The following is a 14265-nucleotide window of genomic DNA, read 5'->3' as shown; positions in this document are numbered from 1 at the left end:
TCTCTACACAGCAGAGAGATACAAAGCAGCATGTTTCCCAAGTAAAACAGCACAGCAACACATATTAAAACACAACACAGCACACAGTTATCCCTTTGATCGCTCAAGATGTTAACACCTTCCTGCCCAGTGTCAGTAGTACAGTGTTAGTGCTTTTTATTAGCTTTTTTATCACTGTATCAGTGTCAATGGGGATGTCAGTGGCAGTTAACCAGTTCCCCCCCAGTGTCAGAATGCCTGCAGCAGTCTTGCAATAAGTTGCTGATCACCGCCATTACTAATATAAAAAAAAAAAAAAAAATTCCAGTATATATACCGCCATTTGTAGATGCTATAACTTTCACATAAACCAATAAATTTACACGTAGTGGGATTTTTTTTTAGCAAAGACGTGTAGCAGAATACATTTTGGCCTAAATTTATGAAGAAATTTGATTTTTAAGTTTTGTTCTTGGATATGTTTTATGGCGAAAAAGTGAAAAGTATTTTTTTTCAAAATTGTCGGTCTTTTGTTTATAGCACAAAAAATAAAAAAACACACAGGTGATCAAATACCACCGAAAGAAAGCTCTATTTGTAGGAAAAAGGGACGGAAATTTAATTTATTTACAGCGTTGCATGACCGCGCAATAGTCAAAGTAACGCAGCGCTGTATGGCAGAAAATGGCCTGGTCAGGAAGGGTGGTAAATCCTCTGGAGGGAAAGTGGTTGATATCCCATTAAAACCCCAGACTTCTAGCACTTCCTCTATGTGTGACTGAATTCATCCTCTCACACCTCGGCCCTTTGTGTATTATTGGTAATGTCTAACAGTAATATAGTGCTGCTAATAGAGATTAGTGCAAACATGGCAGTGCTGGGCTTGTTAGTGGACATGGCCCGTGTTGTACACCGTTATGAAGAGAACACATTCCTTCCATATTGTTTTAGTCACACACACGAGAACGAGCTCAGCCTGTTCCCTCGGTGTCACACAACAGCCGCGTGCACCATGCGACCAATTCCCGCACCCCAATTGGATAATCCCTTCGTCCTCCCGGGCTGACGTCACGTGCAACTCTATAAAAGCAGAGCGACGGCGCCCAGTATTTAATCCTGAGGTGTTGAGAGATAAAATGTGTCGTCTTCATATACAGCTATTCACCGGAGTTACAGTCGCCAATCCCACGAATAGACACCTCGAACCTCTACCGATAGCCCATTTTAGCCGTATTCCTGAGAGACGCTTTAGTAAAAAGTGCTCATCTATCGGCTGATTCCTACTACACCGAGGCGATATACAAGGAAATCACCGGCTTCGCCGGACACCGGGAACCAGAGCGGAGAGGAGCAGTTACTGTGGGGCGGCAGACATGCCTAAACCTAAAAAGAGGAGCGCCAGAGCCGCGGGTGAGTGCGGGACATCGGGTGTATAACAGGCCTGGGGTGTGTGGCGCATGGAATGCCGGGGATGGTAGTTCTCCCGCGCTCACTCCAGGATTCCATCACGTGGTAGGCGGGCTGGGCCCAAACTACATTTCCCACAAGCAGCGGCCTGATTAAGCCGGTATTTGTCCGCTTTCCAGGCTGTGAGGTGGCGAGGTCGCTTGGAACACACTTGGCGCCCTGTGAACTGCTGTTGCCGGTTTCTGTATCGGATTCCTTTGCTCTTTACTACATTATACAAATATTCTAACAACTTCCCTACCTGGCCAATTCTGACCTTTCTCTCCCACGTGTGCTTGATGTGATTCTGTGAAATCAGTATGTTGGAGAACCTTTTTTTTTTTTTTTTTTTTTTTTTTTTAGCAGAGACCCTAGAAAATAAAATGGTGCAATTTGTTTACAACATGGTATTTGCAGTTTGTTCAAATGCTATGTTATAGGTTTTTTGCTTTCTTTTTGTTTTGGTTTGTTTTTTAGTTTTGTTTTTTTTTTTTTTGCTTTGGGGGGGGGGTTGTTTGGTTTAGGGGGGGGGGTTTGTTTGGGTTTTTTGTTTGTTTTTTAGCACAAATAAACTTTAATACGTTTTATTGCACACAAACTATACCTATTGTGTTAAAATATAAAGTATGTTCTGCCCCATAAATAGATGCCTAACATTTCACACTTTCAAATTGTGTGCATCTGTGGAACGGCGCCAAGCTACAGTATCTCCAGAGGTGACGCTTTAAAAGCCTTTACAGGTTGCCAGTTTAGTTACATGGGAGGTCTAGAGCTAAAATTATTGCCCACGCTCTGATGTTCCTGATGCCTCAAGTCTGGTGCAATCACCATTTACATATGCATAGATTTGCATATGTGTGGGTAGGGGGTGCATTTGTCCCCCCATTTTATTTGAAATTTTTATTTTTTTTTTGTCTTTTAACCACCGCCCGCCATATAGTAATATGACGGACGCAAGGTGGTTCTCTTGTTCTGGGAGGACGTCCTCCCATTATAACCATGCATGTGCTCTCCCAAAGCGTCCCTCGGACACAGCGGATCACCGATCCACGGAAAGAGCCGAAGAGGTCGGCTCGGTCATGTGATCAGCTGTGTCCAATCACAGCCGATCACATGTAAACAGGGAAATGCCGGTTATCAGCATTTCTCTCCTCTTGAGCTGTCACGCTGACAGCTTGAGAGGAGAGCTGGTAATTGGCATTCCGCGGAGGGGACATGTACACTGATCATGAGAGCACTGATGATCAGTGTAGCCCCAGCAGTGCCACCTGTCAGTGTCCATCAGTGCCACATCAATGCCACATATCAGTGCCTACCAGTGCACATCAGTGCCCATCTGTGCTGCCTTTCAGTGCCCATCAGTGCAGTCCATCACTGCAGCCTCACTAGCGTACATCAGTGAAGGAGAAAAATCACTTATTTACAAAAACTTTATAACATAAACTAAGATTTTTATTTTTCAAAATTTTCAGTGGTTTTTGGTTTAAGAAAAAATAAAAAAACCCAGAGTTGATTAAATACCACCAAAATAAAGTTCTAGCTGTTCCAAAAAAAGATAAAAATTTCATATGGGTAGTGTTGCATGACCGCGCAATTGTCATTCAAAGTGCAACAGCGCTGAAAGCTGGAAATTGGCCTGGGCAGGAAGGGGGTATAAGTGCCCTGTAGGCTTGTGGTTAACCACTTGCCCTTCTGAGTATTTACCCCCCTTCCTGACCAGGCCCCTTTTTGCTATACAGTGCTGCTCTTTCAACTGGTAATTGTACGGTCATGCAATGCTGTACCCAAACGTTTTTCACACACGGCTTTCTTTCAGTGGTATTTGATCACCTGTGCGTGTTTATTTTTCACGCTATAAACAAAAAAAGACCAAACATTTTGAAAGTTTTTACTTTTGGCTATAAATAAAATGTCTACTGACTCAACATGCCTCTCTGCAAATAGTTTGGGGTGGCTACTTTCCAAAAAGGGGTTATTTTGGGGGGTGGGGGCATTTTATGCCCAGCATTAGAAGTTTATACCACATGTCACTTCTAACCACCTGAAGGCAAAGCCTTTTTCTGACACCTTTTGTTCACATGAAAAAAATTCAGTATTTTTTGCTAGGAAATTACTTTAAAGCCTCAAACATGCTTTTTTTTAAAGCAGACACCCTAGTGAATAAAATGGTGGGTGCTGCAATTTTGTGTCATAGTACTCACGCAGCGATTTTTTTAAATGCAAATGTTTTGAAAAAAAATACTCGCTTTTAATGCAGAAAACACAATATATTGGCCAATTATTTTGTAACATATAAAAAATGATGGTATGCTGAGTAAATAGATACCAAACACGACATGCTTTAAAACTGCGCATGCCCCGTGCAATGGCAACAAACTGCATACATTTTTCATATCCACAGGCAAGGTCTAGTGCTAGAATTACTGTCCTTGAGCTGACATTCACGGCAATGCCTCACATGCATGGTGAAACCACTGTTTACATACTGGCACAGGGTCAATGCTCGTGGGTGAAGGGGGGTGGTGTGAGGTTGCTTTCCCCCAATTTGATTTTTTTTAAATTTTAAGTGTCACTTCATGTTAAATTATTTTTTTATGCTATCACAGGGAATGCAAATATCCCCTCTAACTTCAATGGGCATTGTCATATATTCTTTTTTGAGAAATGTGGGGTATCAGACTCCAGATATTTCCTCTGCCCTTACATTATCTAATCTCGCCAAGATTGGTGTGATCAGATGCTTTCCCAATTTACAAATGGCGCTGTATATATCCTGCAAAACTGAAGAGATAAAATGCCCGTAGCTTCCAATTTCTATAGAGCTGCTTGGCACCATTCTGATCTCCTCTATGGTCATCAGAAACAACTCTATGGTCATCTGGCAGAAACACCGGCTGCATTCTCAGGTTCCCCCGATGGCACGGGATTGCCCAAGAAGGCCGTGGGAGAGTTGAGGGCATTTTCTTCTGCTGCTTGTAAAAGCAATCCTGCAGCTAATTAGCCACTAGGATTGCTTTTATATGAAAGCCAATCGCTGGCTGAAAAAAATGATACCAGGATGATGCCTGCAGCTACAGGCATCATCCTGGTATAACGACTCAGTCCAGTGATATAACAGTATGTCGCTGGTCCTTGTTGGATATATGGAGATAGATGGATAGAGTACATTTTTTTTTTTTTTTTTTTTTTTTAAGTTTATTATGCAGCCTGTAATCTCTGCCAGAAAGTGTGTGGATTTGAGGATTGGGCCACAGCACCTTCTGGATGCTAAAGGGCTGTGATCTCTTCCTGGCATTTTAGGAAGGTTCCAGTTGCTTTGTAAATTACAAAAGTGTTATATATAACCAATTGAAATAGACAGCTTTCCGTGAAACTAGGTACAGATTCATCATTTGGTCGTTGAAGTCCACCCCTCCCATGTTAAGGTTATAGTTGTGGACACTGGTTTCTCAACGCTAGATACCGTGTTAATTTGGACTGTTGCATCTGCGTGAATGGAAGACAGGACGAAAACATCCTGTTTGTCCTTCCACTTTACTGCGAAAAATTCATCAGTCCTCAAGCAGGCTTTCTTCCTCTTTCTAAGTCAGGTATTTGCAAACCGTTGGGGGAAGCCCCGGCGATTAGGTCGCATGGTGCCACATGCACCAATTCCAAGATTGCACAAATGTCTAAATAGTGGCACGCTTGTATACAAATTGTCCACGTATAAGTGGTGCCCCTTACGGAACAAACATGACACCAAGTCCCAATCTATCTTGCCACTGCTCCCCATATAGTCTGGGCAGTTGGGGGGGGGGGAGGGGCTCTACTTTGCTGTTTCTTCCCTCATAAACCCTAAATTTGTACCTATAGCCTGTGGCCCTCTGAGCTTATAAAATTTTACCCCATATCTGGCACGTTTGCTGGGGATGTACTGTTTGAATGCAAGGTGGCTAGTAAAGTGAATGAGGGACTCATCCACACAGATGTTTTGCTGGTGTACACACCTATAAATTTCTCAGGTGGTTTGAGGGGCTGAATTTTATAGAGCCTGTCATGTTCAGGGTCACCCCGAGGATGACAGTGTTAACACTGAAATGCATGAAGCACATTATATCTATGACTGGTCATGGCAGCAGAGAACACAGGCATATGATGAATCTGGTCTGTGGATCAATACAACTGCAACTCATTCTTTTTTTTCTAATGCCTATGTTGAGGGTTAGGCGCAAAAAAGTATATTTGGAAAACGTAATGGTTTCCATGCGAATGGTCTGGCAAGGTTTGAATTTGGGTTTGCGGCGATATATTGTTTAGCATATAAATTGTTTTGGCCCACAATCAAATTGTACAAATCTTCTGGGGAAAAACTGCTCCAAAAAATCAAGGGGAGTTAAATTTGCTGTTTCCACCTGAATTATGGGTTTGGCAGTGAATGGGGGAAGTACGGGTGCTGCAGAATTTGTGGGCTGCCAATCAGGATTTGCCAGCACGTCCAGAAGGATACCTAGGGGCTCTAGACCTGTGTGAATTATTGGTGCCTGTGGGACACTACTTGTGCTCGCCACCGCACCAGCTTGTACTACACTTATGGGACTTGCCACGTCACCAAGTGATACTGCAGTGCTGGTATAAAAAGACCAGGATGTACTAGGCTGCTGGTGCTCGCCACTTTGCCAAAAGGTAGTCTGGCACTCTGCTGCATATGAGACCAGTCATGCGATCCTAGCACTTCAGCTTCATGGGGTCAGGTACACATGATCTTAATGGGGACCTCTTCTCCGTCCTGAACTACCTGTGGGGGTGCCGCTGCTGTCTCCCAGTTTGTATTCCGAGGCTGATTGTGTCAGGGCGTCCTCCCCTTCGCTCTCACCTGACATGCTCAGAATCCTGTAGGCCTCTTCATTAGTGTACCTTTCGTTGGAGTACAGAGGGCAAATTCTAGCTTAAAGGTCCTTTTTCTGTATTGACTACTTGGAGTCCAAAAGCTGTATTTTTGTTTTTTTTGGGTATGCTGTGCCCTAGCTCCTCTCTCCATGACTATATTGTTCTACAAAATATGTTTAAGTGATTTGCACCCAATTTCTTCCTTCTCGCCAACACTGAAGAATTATACTCTGAATTGAAAAGCTAGTGCACCAAACCACCTTGTAACGTACCTGATAGACTGAATTGACAAGGTCGGCCTCACTTGTCACTAGCCCTGACCCCGCTGAGGTTGGAACAGAGGGAGTCTAGGGACCAGGGGGACAAGAGCGCCAGTGGTTGCTTGCGGCTCTTGCAGATGGTGACCTTGGTAGGCAGAGTATCCTCTGATTTGAGTACCGTAGTAGAAGACAGCAGGTTCTGGGTAATGCCTGATGTGCAGCAGAGCAATGTAGGTGGACAGGAGCAGGGTCATAGGATAGCCAGGGTCATAAAAAGTCAAGCGGTGTGGTACAGAATCAGTAGGAAAAGCCAAAGTCAGGAAGCAGGAGAGTAATCTGAGTCGGGTCAGGAACAAGCTGGGTCAGCAACAAGGAATCGTACAGGAGCAAGCAGGACACGGGGGAGCTGAAGACCAGTCGGCACTGAACCAGAGCAGAGACCCTCTTTAACCACTTGCCGCCCTGCCACTGTAGAAATACGGCGGCACTGGCAGGCAAAACCACGTTTTAAATCGCGTGTTTTGTAAACGGGGCGTGCGTGAGGCACGCCGCCGCCCTATCTGTCCCACCGATTACCGCCGCGGATGTCAGTCGCCGGGTCACAGCCGGTCTTTACCGGCTGTTTCCCGGCGATCGGCGGCAAACAGTGACAGACAGCACAGCTGCAGTAGCTGTGCTGTCTGTCACTTCCCTGACAGCTCGAGGACGAGCTGATCGAGAGAAGAGTTTCTCTCAATCAGCCTTGTCCCATCCAGCAGACACCCCCGCCCCCTAGTAAAACACTCCCCTCACTCAGATAACCCTTCCCTGCAAAATAAAGTTAACCCCTTCCTCCCCAGTGCCATTAGTACAGTGTCAGTGTTTTTGGTTTTTTTTGCACTGATCACTGTATTAGTGTTTTTTAGGGGGGTGTCAGTACCCCCAATGTCAGAATGTCCGCCGCAGTCCTGCCATTGGTCGCCGCCATAAGTCACTGATCGCCGCCATAATTCGCTGATCACCGCCATTATTAGTATAAAAAAAACTAAAAATCCCAGTATCTTTCCCGCCATTTGTAAACGCCATAACTTTCACGTAAACCAATTAATTTACACGTATTGTTTTTTTTTTTTTTAGCAGACATGTCGCAGAATGCATTTTGGCAGAAATTTATGACTAAATTTGATTTTTGCATTTTTTTTTTTTTACTGGACATGTTTTATAGCAAAAAGTCCAAAATATAGTTTTTTTTCCTCAAAATTGTCAGCCTTTTTTTTTTTTTATAGTGCAAAAAATAAAAACCGCACAGGCGATCAAATACCACCAAAAAGCGCAATTTGTGGGGAAAAAGATGATGTAAATTTCATTTATGTACCGTATTGCATGACTGCGCAATTGTCCGTTAAACTAGCGCAGCGCTGTATAGCAGAAAAATGGGGTAAATTGCAGTATCTATACCATAGTTTGTAGACGCTATAACTTTCACACAAAGCAATCAATATACACTTATTGGGATTTTTTTTACCAAAAACATGTAGCAGAATACATTTTGGCCTAAATTTATGACCAACTCTGAGTTTACTATATATTTTTTTATAGCTGAAAGTAAAAAATATTGTTTTTCTTCAAAATTTTTGGCTTTTTTTTTTTATAGCGTGAAAAATAAGCGCACAGGTGATCAAATTACACCGAAAGAAAGCTCTATTTGTGTGAAAAAAGGACGTAAATTTCGTTTGGGTGCAGCATTGCATGACCGCGCAATTATCAGTTGAATTAGTGCAGCGCCGAGTAGCAAAAAGAGGCCTGGTCATTAAGGGGGGTAAATCCTCTGGAGGTCAAGTGGTTAAATAGCCTGTCTGGTGCCAATCTTCGCCGTGCATGTGTGCAAACGCGCATTCCTGCGTGCCTGCGCACAACTGGCAGCTCTTCTGCGGAATCTTTCGCGCATGCGTGTTCCCGATTGCGATTCTTTTTGCCAGAAGTCCCTTACACGCCTGGACTTCCTCCACCACTGCCTAGGGATAAGTGGTTGCCACAGCTGAATTTAGGCAACTATTTTTTTTTGTATCATTCTGCATATACTTGGGAGTATTTATAGCAATCTTCTGCTCAGCTCACCTCATATAAATTATCTGGGCAATGAATGGTAATCTGAGCCCTTTGTACTTGTAAGATAATAGGCTGCCCCTTCTGTTTACAGATCATGTCTAACTATCACCTGGAATAATTTAGAATATTAACATTTATAAACATCAGCACATGGGAGTGAAAAATGTATGAAAAACGAGAACTTTCCTCGCTGTGTGAAGTGGTCATATTGTTATGAACGTCGCCTATTGTCTTGCACACCAATAAAAGCCAGATAAAAGCAAAAATGATACAATAAAATAAGGCCTAGGAATTAAATGCAAATGCAACCAATGCATATCAGAATGCTGCTTGGATCTGTTTTTATATGAGGAAAAAAATTGTTGAGATGCATGTAATTTTATCCAGTTTTTCTTGTCAGTTAAATGATAGCTGCAGAATAGCAGTATGGGCAAGAAGTATGAAGCAAAAAAATACTGCCCTTTCCATACATCTTGGAAATGAAGAAAAGTAGAAGTTATGTTAGTTTTTATTTAACTTTATTAGTTTTGAAAATAATTGATGTGTACAATAACAAAAATAGTTGAGTTATGTTCACTTGGTTAGCAGATTACTTGGCCCGCATACAGAATCCATTAGGTTTACATGTCAATATACATAATCCACATACAGTTCAGTATACGTTCCATATGCATCAGTAAGTGCCTAAGAACTTCTGGATGTGTGAGAAGCAATGCCTCATGGGGCATGTAGTCCTGGGCAGGAGAAGTGATGTACTGGCTCTGTGCAGGGAGGATCGGCATATGAACAGAACCTGGAGGCTGATGGACGAGGTAAAATAAGCAGTGAAGTGTTCTTGAATTTTCCAGTGCTGTTAAGACCTTTGTGCTACTGTATTTGAGTGGCTAAGAATCTTGCTCCGATCATCTGTGCCTGCACTTGTGCATAGGCTGTCGTGGCCAAATGAGGGTGCTTTTTTTTATTTTTTTTGCACTGAAGAGCTTCCAAGCCACTGAAAGACCAGCTTTGAAGCAGATGGAAGGAGTTTCTTTTTGATTAGGTCTCAATCACTAATTCTTTCATCTGCCTGGATCAAAGATTTGGAAGACTAAAAATGTTAACACCAGAGCAAATTATAAGTGTACAGGCTAAAGTACAGACAGGTGCTTGCTTTAACCTTTTGCCAGATGCACTATAGCCTAATTGTGGCTACAGCGCGGTTGTCCAGTTCTGGGAGGGCATCATGTGACATCCTCCCAGAAAGCGCCCTCCCACATGCCCCCAGCGGTGTGCACCTGGCGCTCTGTGATATCTGTATCCTATGGATGCAGCTGATCATGTGATTAGGTAAAAGGCCAATCATAGCGGCCTTTTACCACATGATCATTTGTGTCCAATGACACAGCAGATCACCAAGTAAATACAGTTGCCTGTTATCGGCTGCACTTTCCTCATGCTGTCAGTGTGAGTAAAGTATTGCCAATCAACACTGATCAGTGCCTAGTTGTGTCACCAGTCAGTGCCCATCGTTGCATATCAATGCTCATCAGTGCTGCCTCTGTGCCCATCAGTGCAGTCTCAACACATCAGTGAAGGAGAAAAATTACTGGTTTGCAAAATGTTATAATAAACAAACTTTACTTTTTTTTTTAATTTTCTGCTTTTTGTTTATAGTGCAAAAAATAAAACTCCCAGTGGCAATTAAATACCACCAAAAGAAAGCTTTGTAGATAAAAATGTCATATGGGTACAATGTTGCATAACCGTGCAATTGTCAGTGTGAGAGCACTGAAAATTGGCCTGGGCACGAAGGGAGCAAGTGCCCAGTAGTTAAGTGGTTAAGGGAGATGGTGCAGCAGCAAACTACTTGGCTTACAACTAGAGTTGCTGAGCCCTCAACATCTGCAGCAAAAAGGGTAAAATGAGGGTTCTGTTACTAAAGTAGTTTTTTGTGGAGCAGCCTCTTGCCGAGAGGGAAACCCTCTTTATGGAGGGTAAAAAAGAAATGGCAAACTAGCGAAATCCTAGTTTTCAAGTTTCTTGAACAGTGATGGTCCACTTTTGAGGAGAAATTGCATATTGAGGCTTTGATTCAATTAATCAAACAATCAAACTAGTTATGAAAAGAATCCCTGCAGCCCTAAACTTCATTACTATTGCAAGGGATGAGCCTTGTGATAGCTTGGTTAGTGACAGGTGCTTTGTTGGAAGATCGGGGGTCCTATGACCCTTATTTCTCTTATGCCCCCAAGGCAGCTGATCAAACACAAATCAGTTTGATCAGCTTCCTACCTGTCCATTAACGACCAGGTAAACTTGAAAATCATAGTCACTTTTGGTTTCATTCATCAGAGGAACAGATGTTCTTCCTTCTCCCCTGTGTTCAGCCAACCAGATTGTTTGCAGAGGTCCTGGCCTACCAGTGGAATGTAAGAGCCTGGTGTCAACAGCAAAGAAAATTTAGAGGAAGCTGAGAGCAATTGAAAGTACTTTTTCTGAGTTGAGACTAAATGTGCGACTAGTCTTATTTTTTTTTTGTTACTATAAACTGACTTTGCAGATAACCACACCACTGTTTTTCCAACACTTGTCTACCAGTGTTGGAATGACCAGCTGGGAGTTTTAATTTGTTCAGCGGGCAATGAAATTTCAAGTAGAAGTAATTTAGGAGAACTATAATCTCTATTGCCTGTCCAAATGCATGCCCATCTGCAGTTGGATTGCTTTTTCAGAGAAGCACCAAAAGGAAATCTTGTAGCATGACTAAACCTATTGGCAGCTAGAGATGTCAGAGCTTGTTTTTAAGGTGGTTGTAAAATATCCATTGAAGAAAATGCCTCGGTTTATGAATTTTTTTTCGCAATGCAAAGTTTGTCGTTGCCTGGTTTTTTTTTCATCACTATAGCTCACAGAATTGGCGGTCACTTTCCCCGGAGTTGAAGGAAAATTTCTTTAAAGAGACAAAGGAAACCTTTTCTCTTAACTTGGGCAAATAAACGAAAAAAAAATTTTTTTAGCTGGAGGGAAAGTGACAGCTGAATTTCTGAGCTATAGTGAAGAAAAGAAGCGGTAATTTTAAAAACCTGCACCCAAATTAAAAAATATGGCGTGGGGTCCCCTTTTCCATCCATACCAAACCCTTCGGGTCTGGTATGGATTTTGAGGGGAACTCCCACGCCAAAATTTAAAAAAAAAAAAACAAATTTGGCGAGGGGGTCCCCCCCAATCTTTACCAGACCCTTATCAGAGCATGCAGCCCAGCAGATCAGGAAAGGGGGGAAGAAACGAGCAAGCGCCCCCTCCTGAACCATACCAGGCCACATGCCCTCAACATGAAGTGCTTTTGGGCAGGCCCCCCCTTCACCCCCAAAGCACCTTGTCCCCATGTTGATGGGGATAAGGTCCTTTTCCCCACAGCCCTGGCCGGTGGTTGTGGGGGTCTGCAGGTAGGGGGCTTATCGGAATTTGGTACCACTACTCATTCAGAATAAACCAAGTGTAGTGTGAAAAAAAGACAAGACACGGTCTTTTGACAAGACCTTTATTAAAAGAAAAAACGTAAAGAATGTCCCCCGCAGTAGATCAAACGTCAATCATGATGTCAGCCACCGGCCCAAAAGAAGAATTTAAAAAAAGCTCTGCTTTCAACGATGGCTTCCAGCAGTCTGCCTACTCTGGTGGGTTGACAGCTCTTAAATATGTAAGGGGCGGGGCCACCCGGGGACATCATGCATTTGACCCCCACCCCAGTGGCGTCATTTGGGTGATGTCCCCGGGTAGCCCCGCCCCTTACATATTTATCAACTGATTGACGTTGGATCTACTGCAGGGGACATGCTTTTAGTTTTGTTTTGTTTTTTTCATTTAATTAACTTGTCAAAGACAGTGTCCCATTTTTTCTTTCTCCTCACTACACTGGTTTTTGTGAATGGGGGGGGGGGGGGTAGGATCTGGGGACCCTCTTAAAGGGGGCTTCCAGATTCCGATAAGCCCCCTGCCCGCAGACCCCCATAACCACTGGCCAGAGTTGTGGGGAAGAGGCCCTTGGGGACAAGGTGCTGGGGGGGATGTGTATGTGACCTGGTATGGTTCAGGAGAGGGGGGTGCGCACTCGACAGTCTGTCCGTTCCCCACCTCCTTTCCTGACCTGCTGGGCTGCATGCTTGGTTAAGGGTCTGGTATGGAATTTGGGAGGGGGGACCCCACACTGGTTAATTTTTTTAATTGCCGGCAATTTTTACTTTCAGCTGTCAGTGGGGAACCCTGCTGACAGCTGAAATTTTAACACATGGTTGTCGCTGCTGAAATACCGCTTGATAAAATAACTCGTGCGGTATTTTAGTAGCGTACTTTTTTCTGACCTCGAACATATGCATTGGTTTTCAGTGCATTCGTATAGGGAAACAGCGTTTCGATTTAAAAAAATTTCGCTATATGAAAAGTCCTGCAACATGAATTAAATTTGTAAACCGAAGTATTACTGTTTTTTGAAAGGTCTGCAGGAGACCCGCATGGCATAATCTATCTACTGATTGCTGGTGCAATGCTTTCCAGTCTCCTTTAGACAAAAATAATGCGCTTTTTTTTTTTGTTACCTGCAAAAAGTGAATTTCTTTTGTCTAAAAGGTGAACTTATCCTTTAATGTAGCAGGCAAATATATTCTCTAGTATTTAGTATTGGCTTCTTTTAACAAAAGCCTGTTATGAGAAATATGAATGCCATTGCTGAGCTCTCCTGAAAAGCAGTGCAAAGCTGTCAACTGGATTTCTGTCAGGATCAACTGGATTTATTGCACTTTTATACTTCAATATTTTAATTGAGAATTGTTGTACAGGGGTATGCATAGGAACAGTAACATTTCCACCCACATGGCGAAATGGTGAGCATAAACAGTCATATTGTGTGTGTGTGTGTGTGTGTGTGTGTGTGTGTGTTTTATCATAATCATTCCCACCAGGTAGCAAACGTTCCAACAGACATTGGACAAGGACAGTGCCAGAGAAATTTACCACCAATATAAAAACCCAATTCAGAAGAGAGAGTTAAGAGTAGAGAGATCAAAAGAAAAGATCTAGGATAAGACCAAGAGCAGAAAAAGGGGGGGGGGGGGGGGAAGGGGAAGAAAATGAGTCAGCTGCGACATTAATCAATGGAGATATATCTGATCCATGGTTCCCATGTTCCCTCAAATCTAGACTCATCGTTAACAATGCTAGTTAGCGTATCATTTACCATTATCCAATTAAGTTTTTGTTTAACCCTGTCTAGGGGAATCAATGATTGTCTCCAACTTCTAGCTATGGTAATGGGTGCCACCAGTAAGAGGTAAAGAATTAGTTTAGTCGATTTTTTGGGAACGGTAACAGGTAGCAGATGAAATAAGGCCACTTCCGGTGTTCTACGAATATTAATTCCCGTAACCGAGTAGATATAAAATTAAACATTCGGATCCAAAATCTATTCACCCCCGGACATTTCCACCAAATATAAAACCTAGTTCCCTCTTGTCTGCAGTGTCGGAAGCAAGTAGGTGATACTGAAGGGTATATTTTAGAGAGGCGTGTAGGAACAAAGTACCAACAAAGTAGCATTTTATAATTGGATTCGATAAGAGCAGTATTAATCGATATCTTTGATAAAGAA

The 14265-nt window shown here is 42.9% G+C and overlaps 1 protein-coding gene across 1 annotated transcript in view; it reads left to right on the top strand.

The window, feature by feature from the left end:
* The first annotated feature begins 1028 nt into the window (after positions 1–1028).
* LOC149464700 (interferon-related developmental regulator 1-like) overlaps positions 1029–14265 on the top strand; it is a 46177-nt gene continuing 32940 nt past the window's right edge. Inside the window, exon 1 of the mRNA XM_089673952.1 lies at positions 1029–1389. Coding sequence (XP_089530078.1) covers positions 1353–1389 — 37 coding nt within the window. The 5' untranslated portion in view covers positions 1029–1352. The remainder of the gene's footprint in view (positions 1390–14265) is intronic.

The sequence above is a fragment of the Staurois parvus genome, unplaced genomic scaffold (genome assembly GCF_062004578.1).
Source record: "Staurois parvus isolate SC_StPar_1 unplaced genomic scaffold, SC_StPar_1.0 ptg000147l, whole genome shotgun sequence".
Taxonomy (NCBI): Eukaryota; Metazoa; Chordata; class Amphibia; order Anura; family Ranidae; genus Staurois; species Staurois parvus.
Note: the sequence above shows the minus strand (reverse complement) of the source record. Positions and strands in the feature narration are given on the sequence as shown.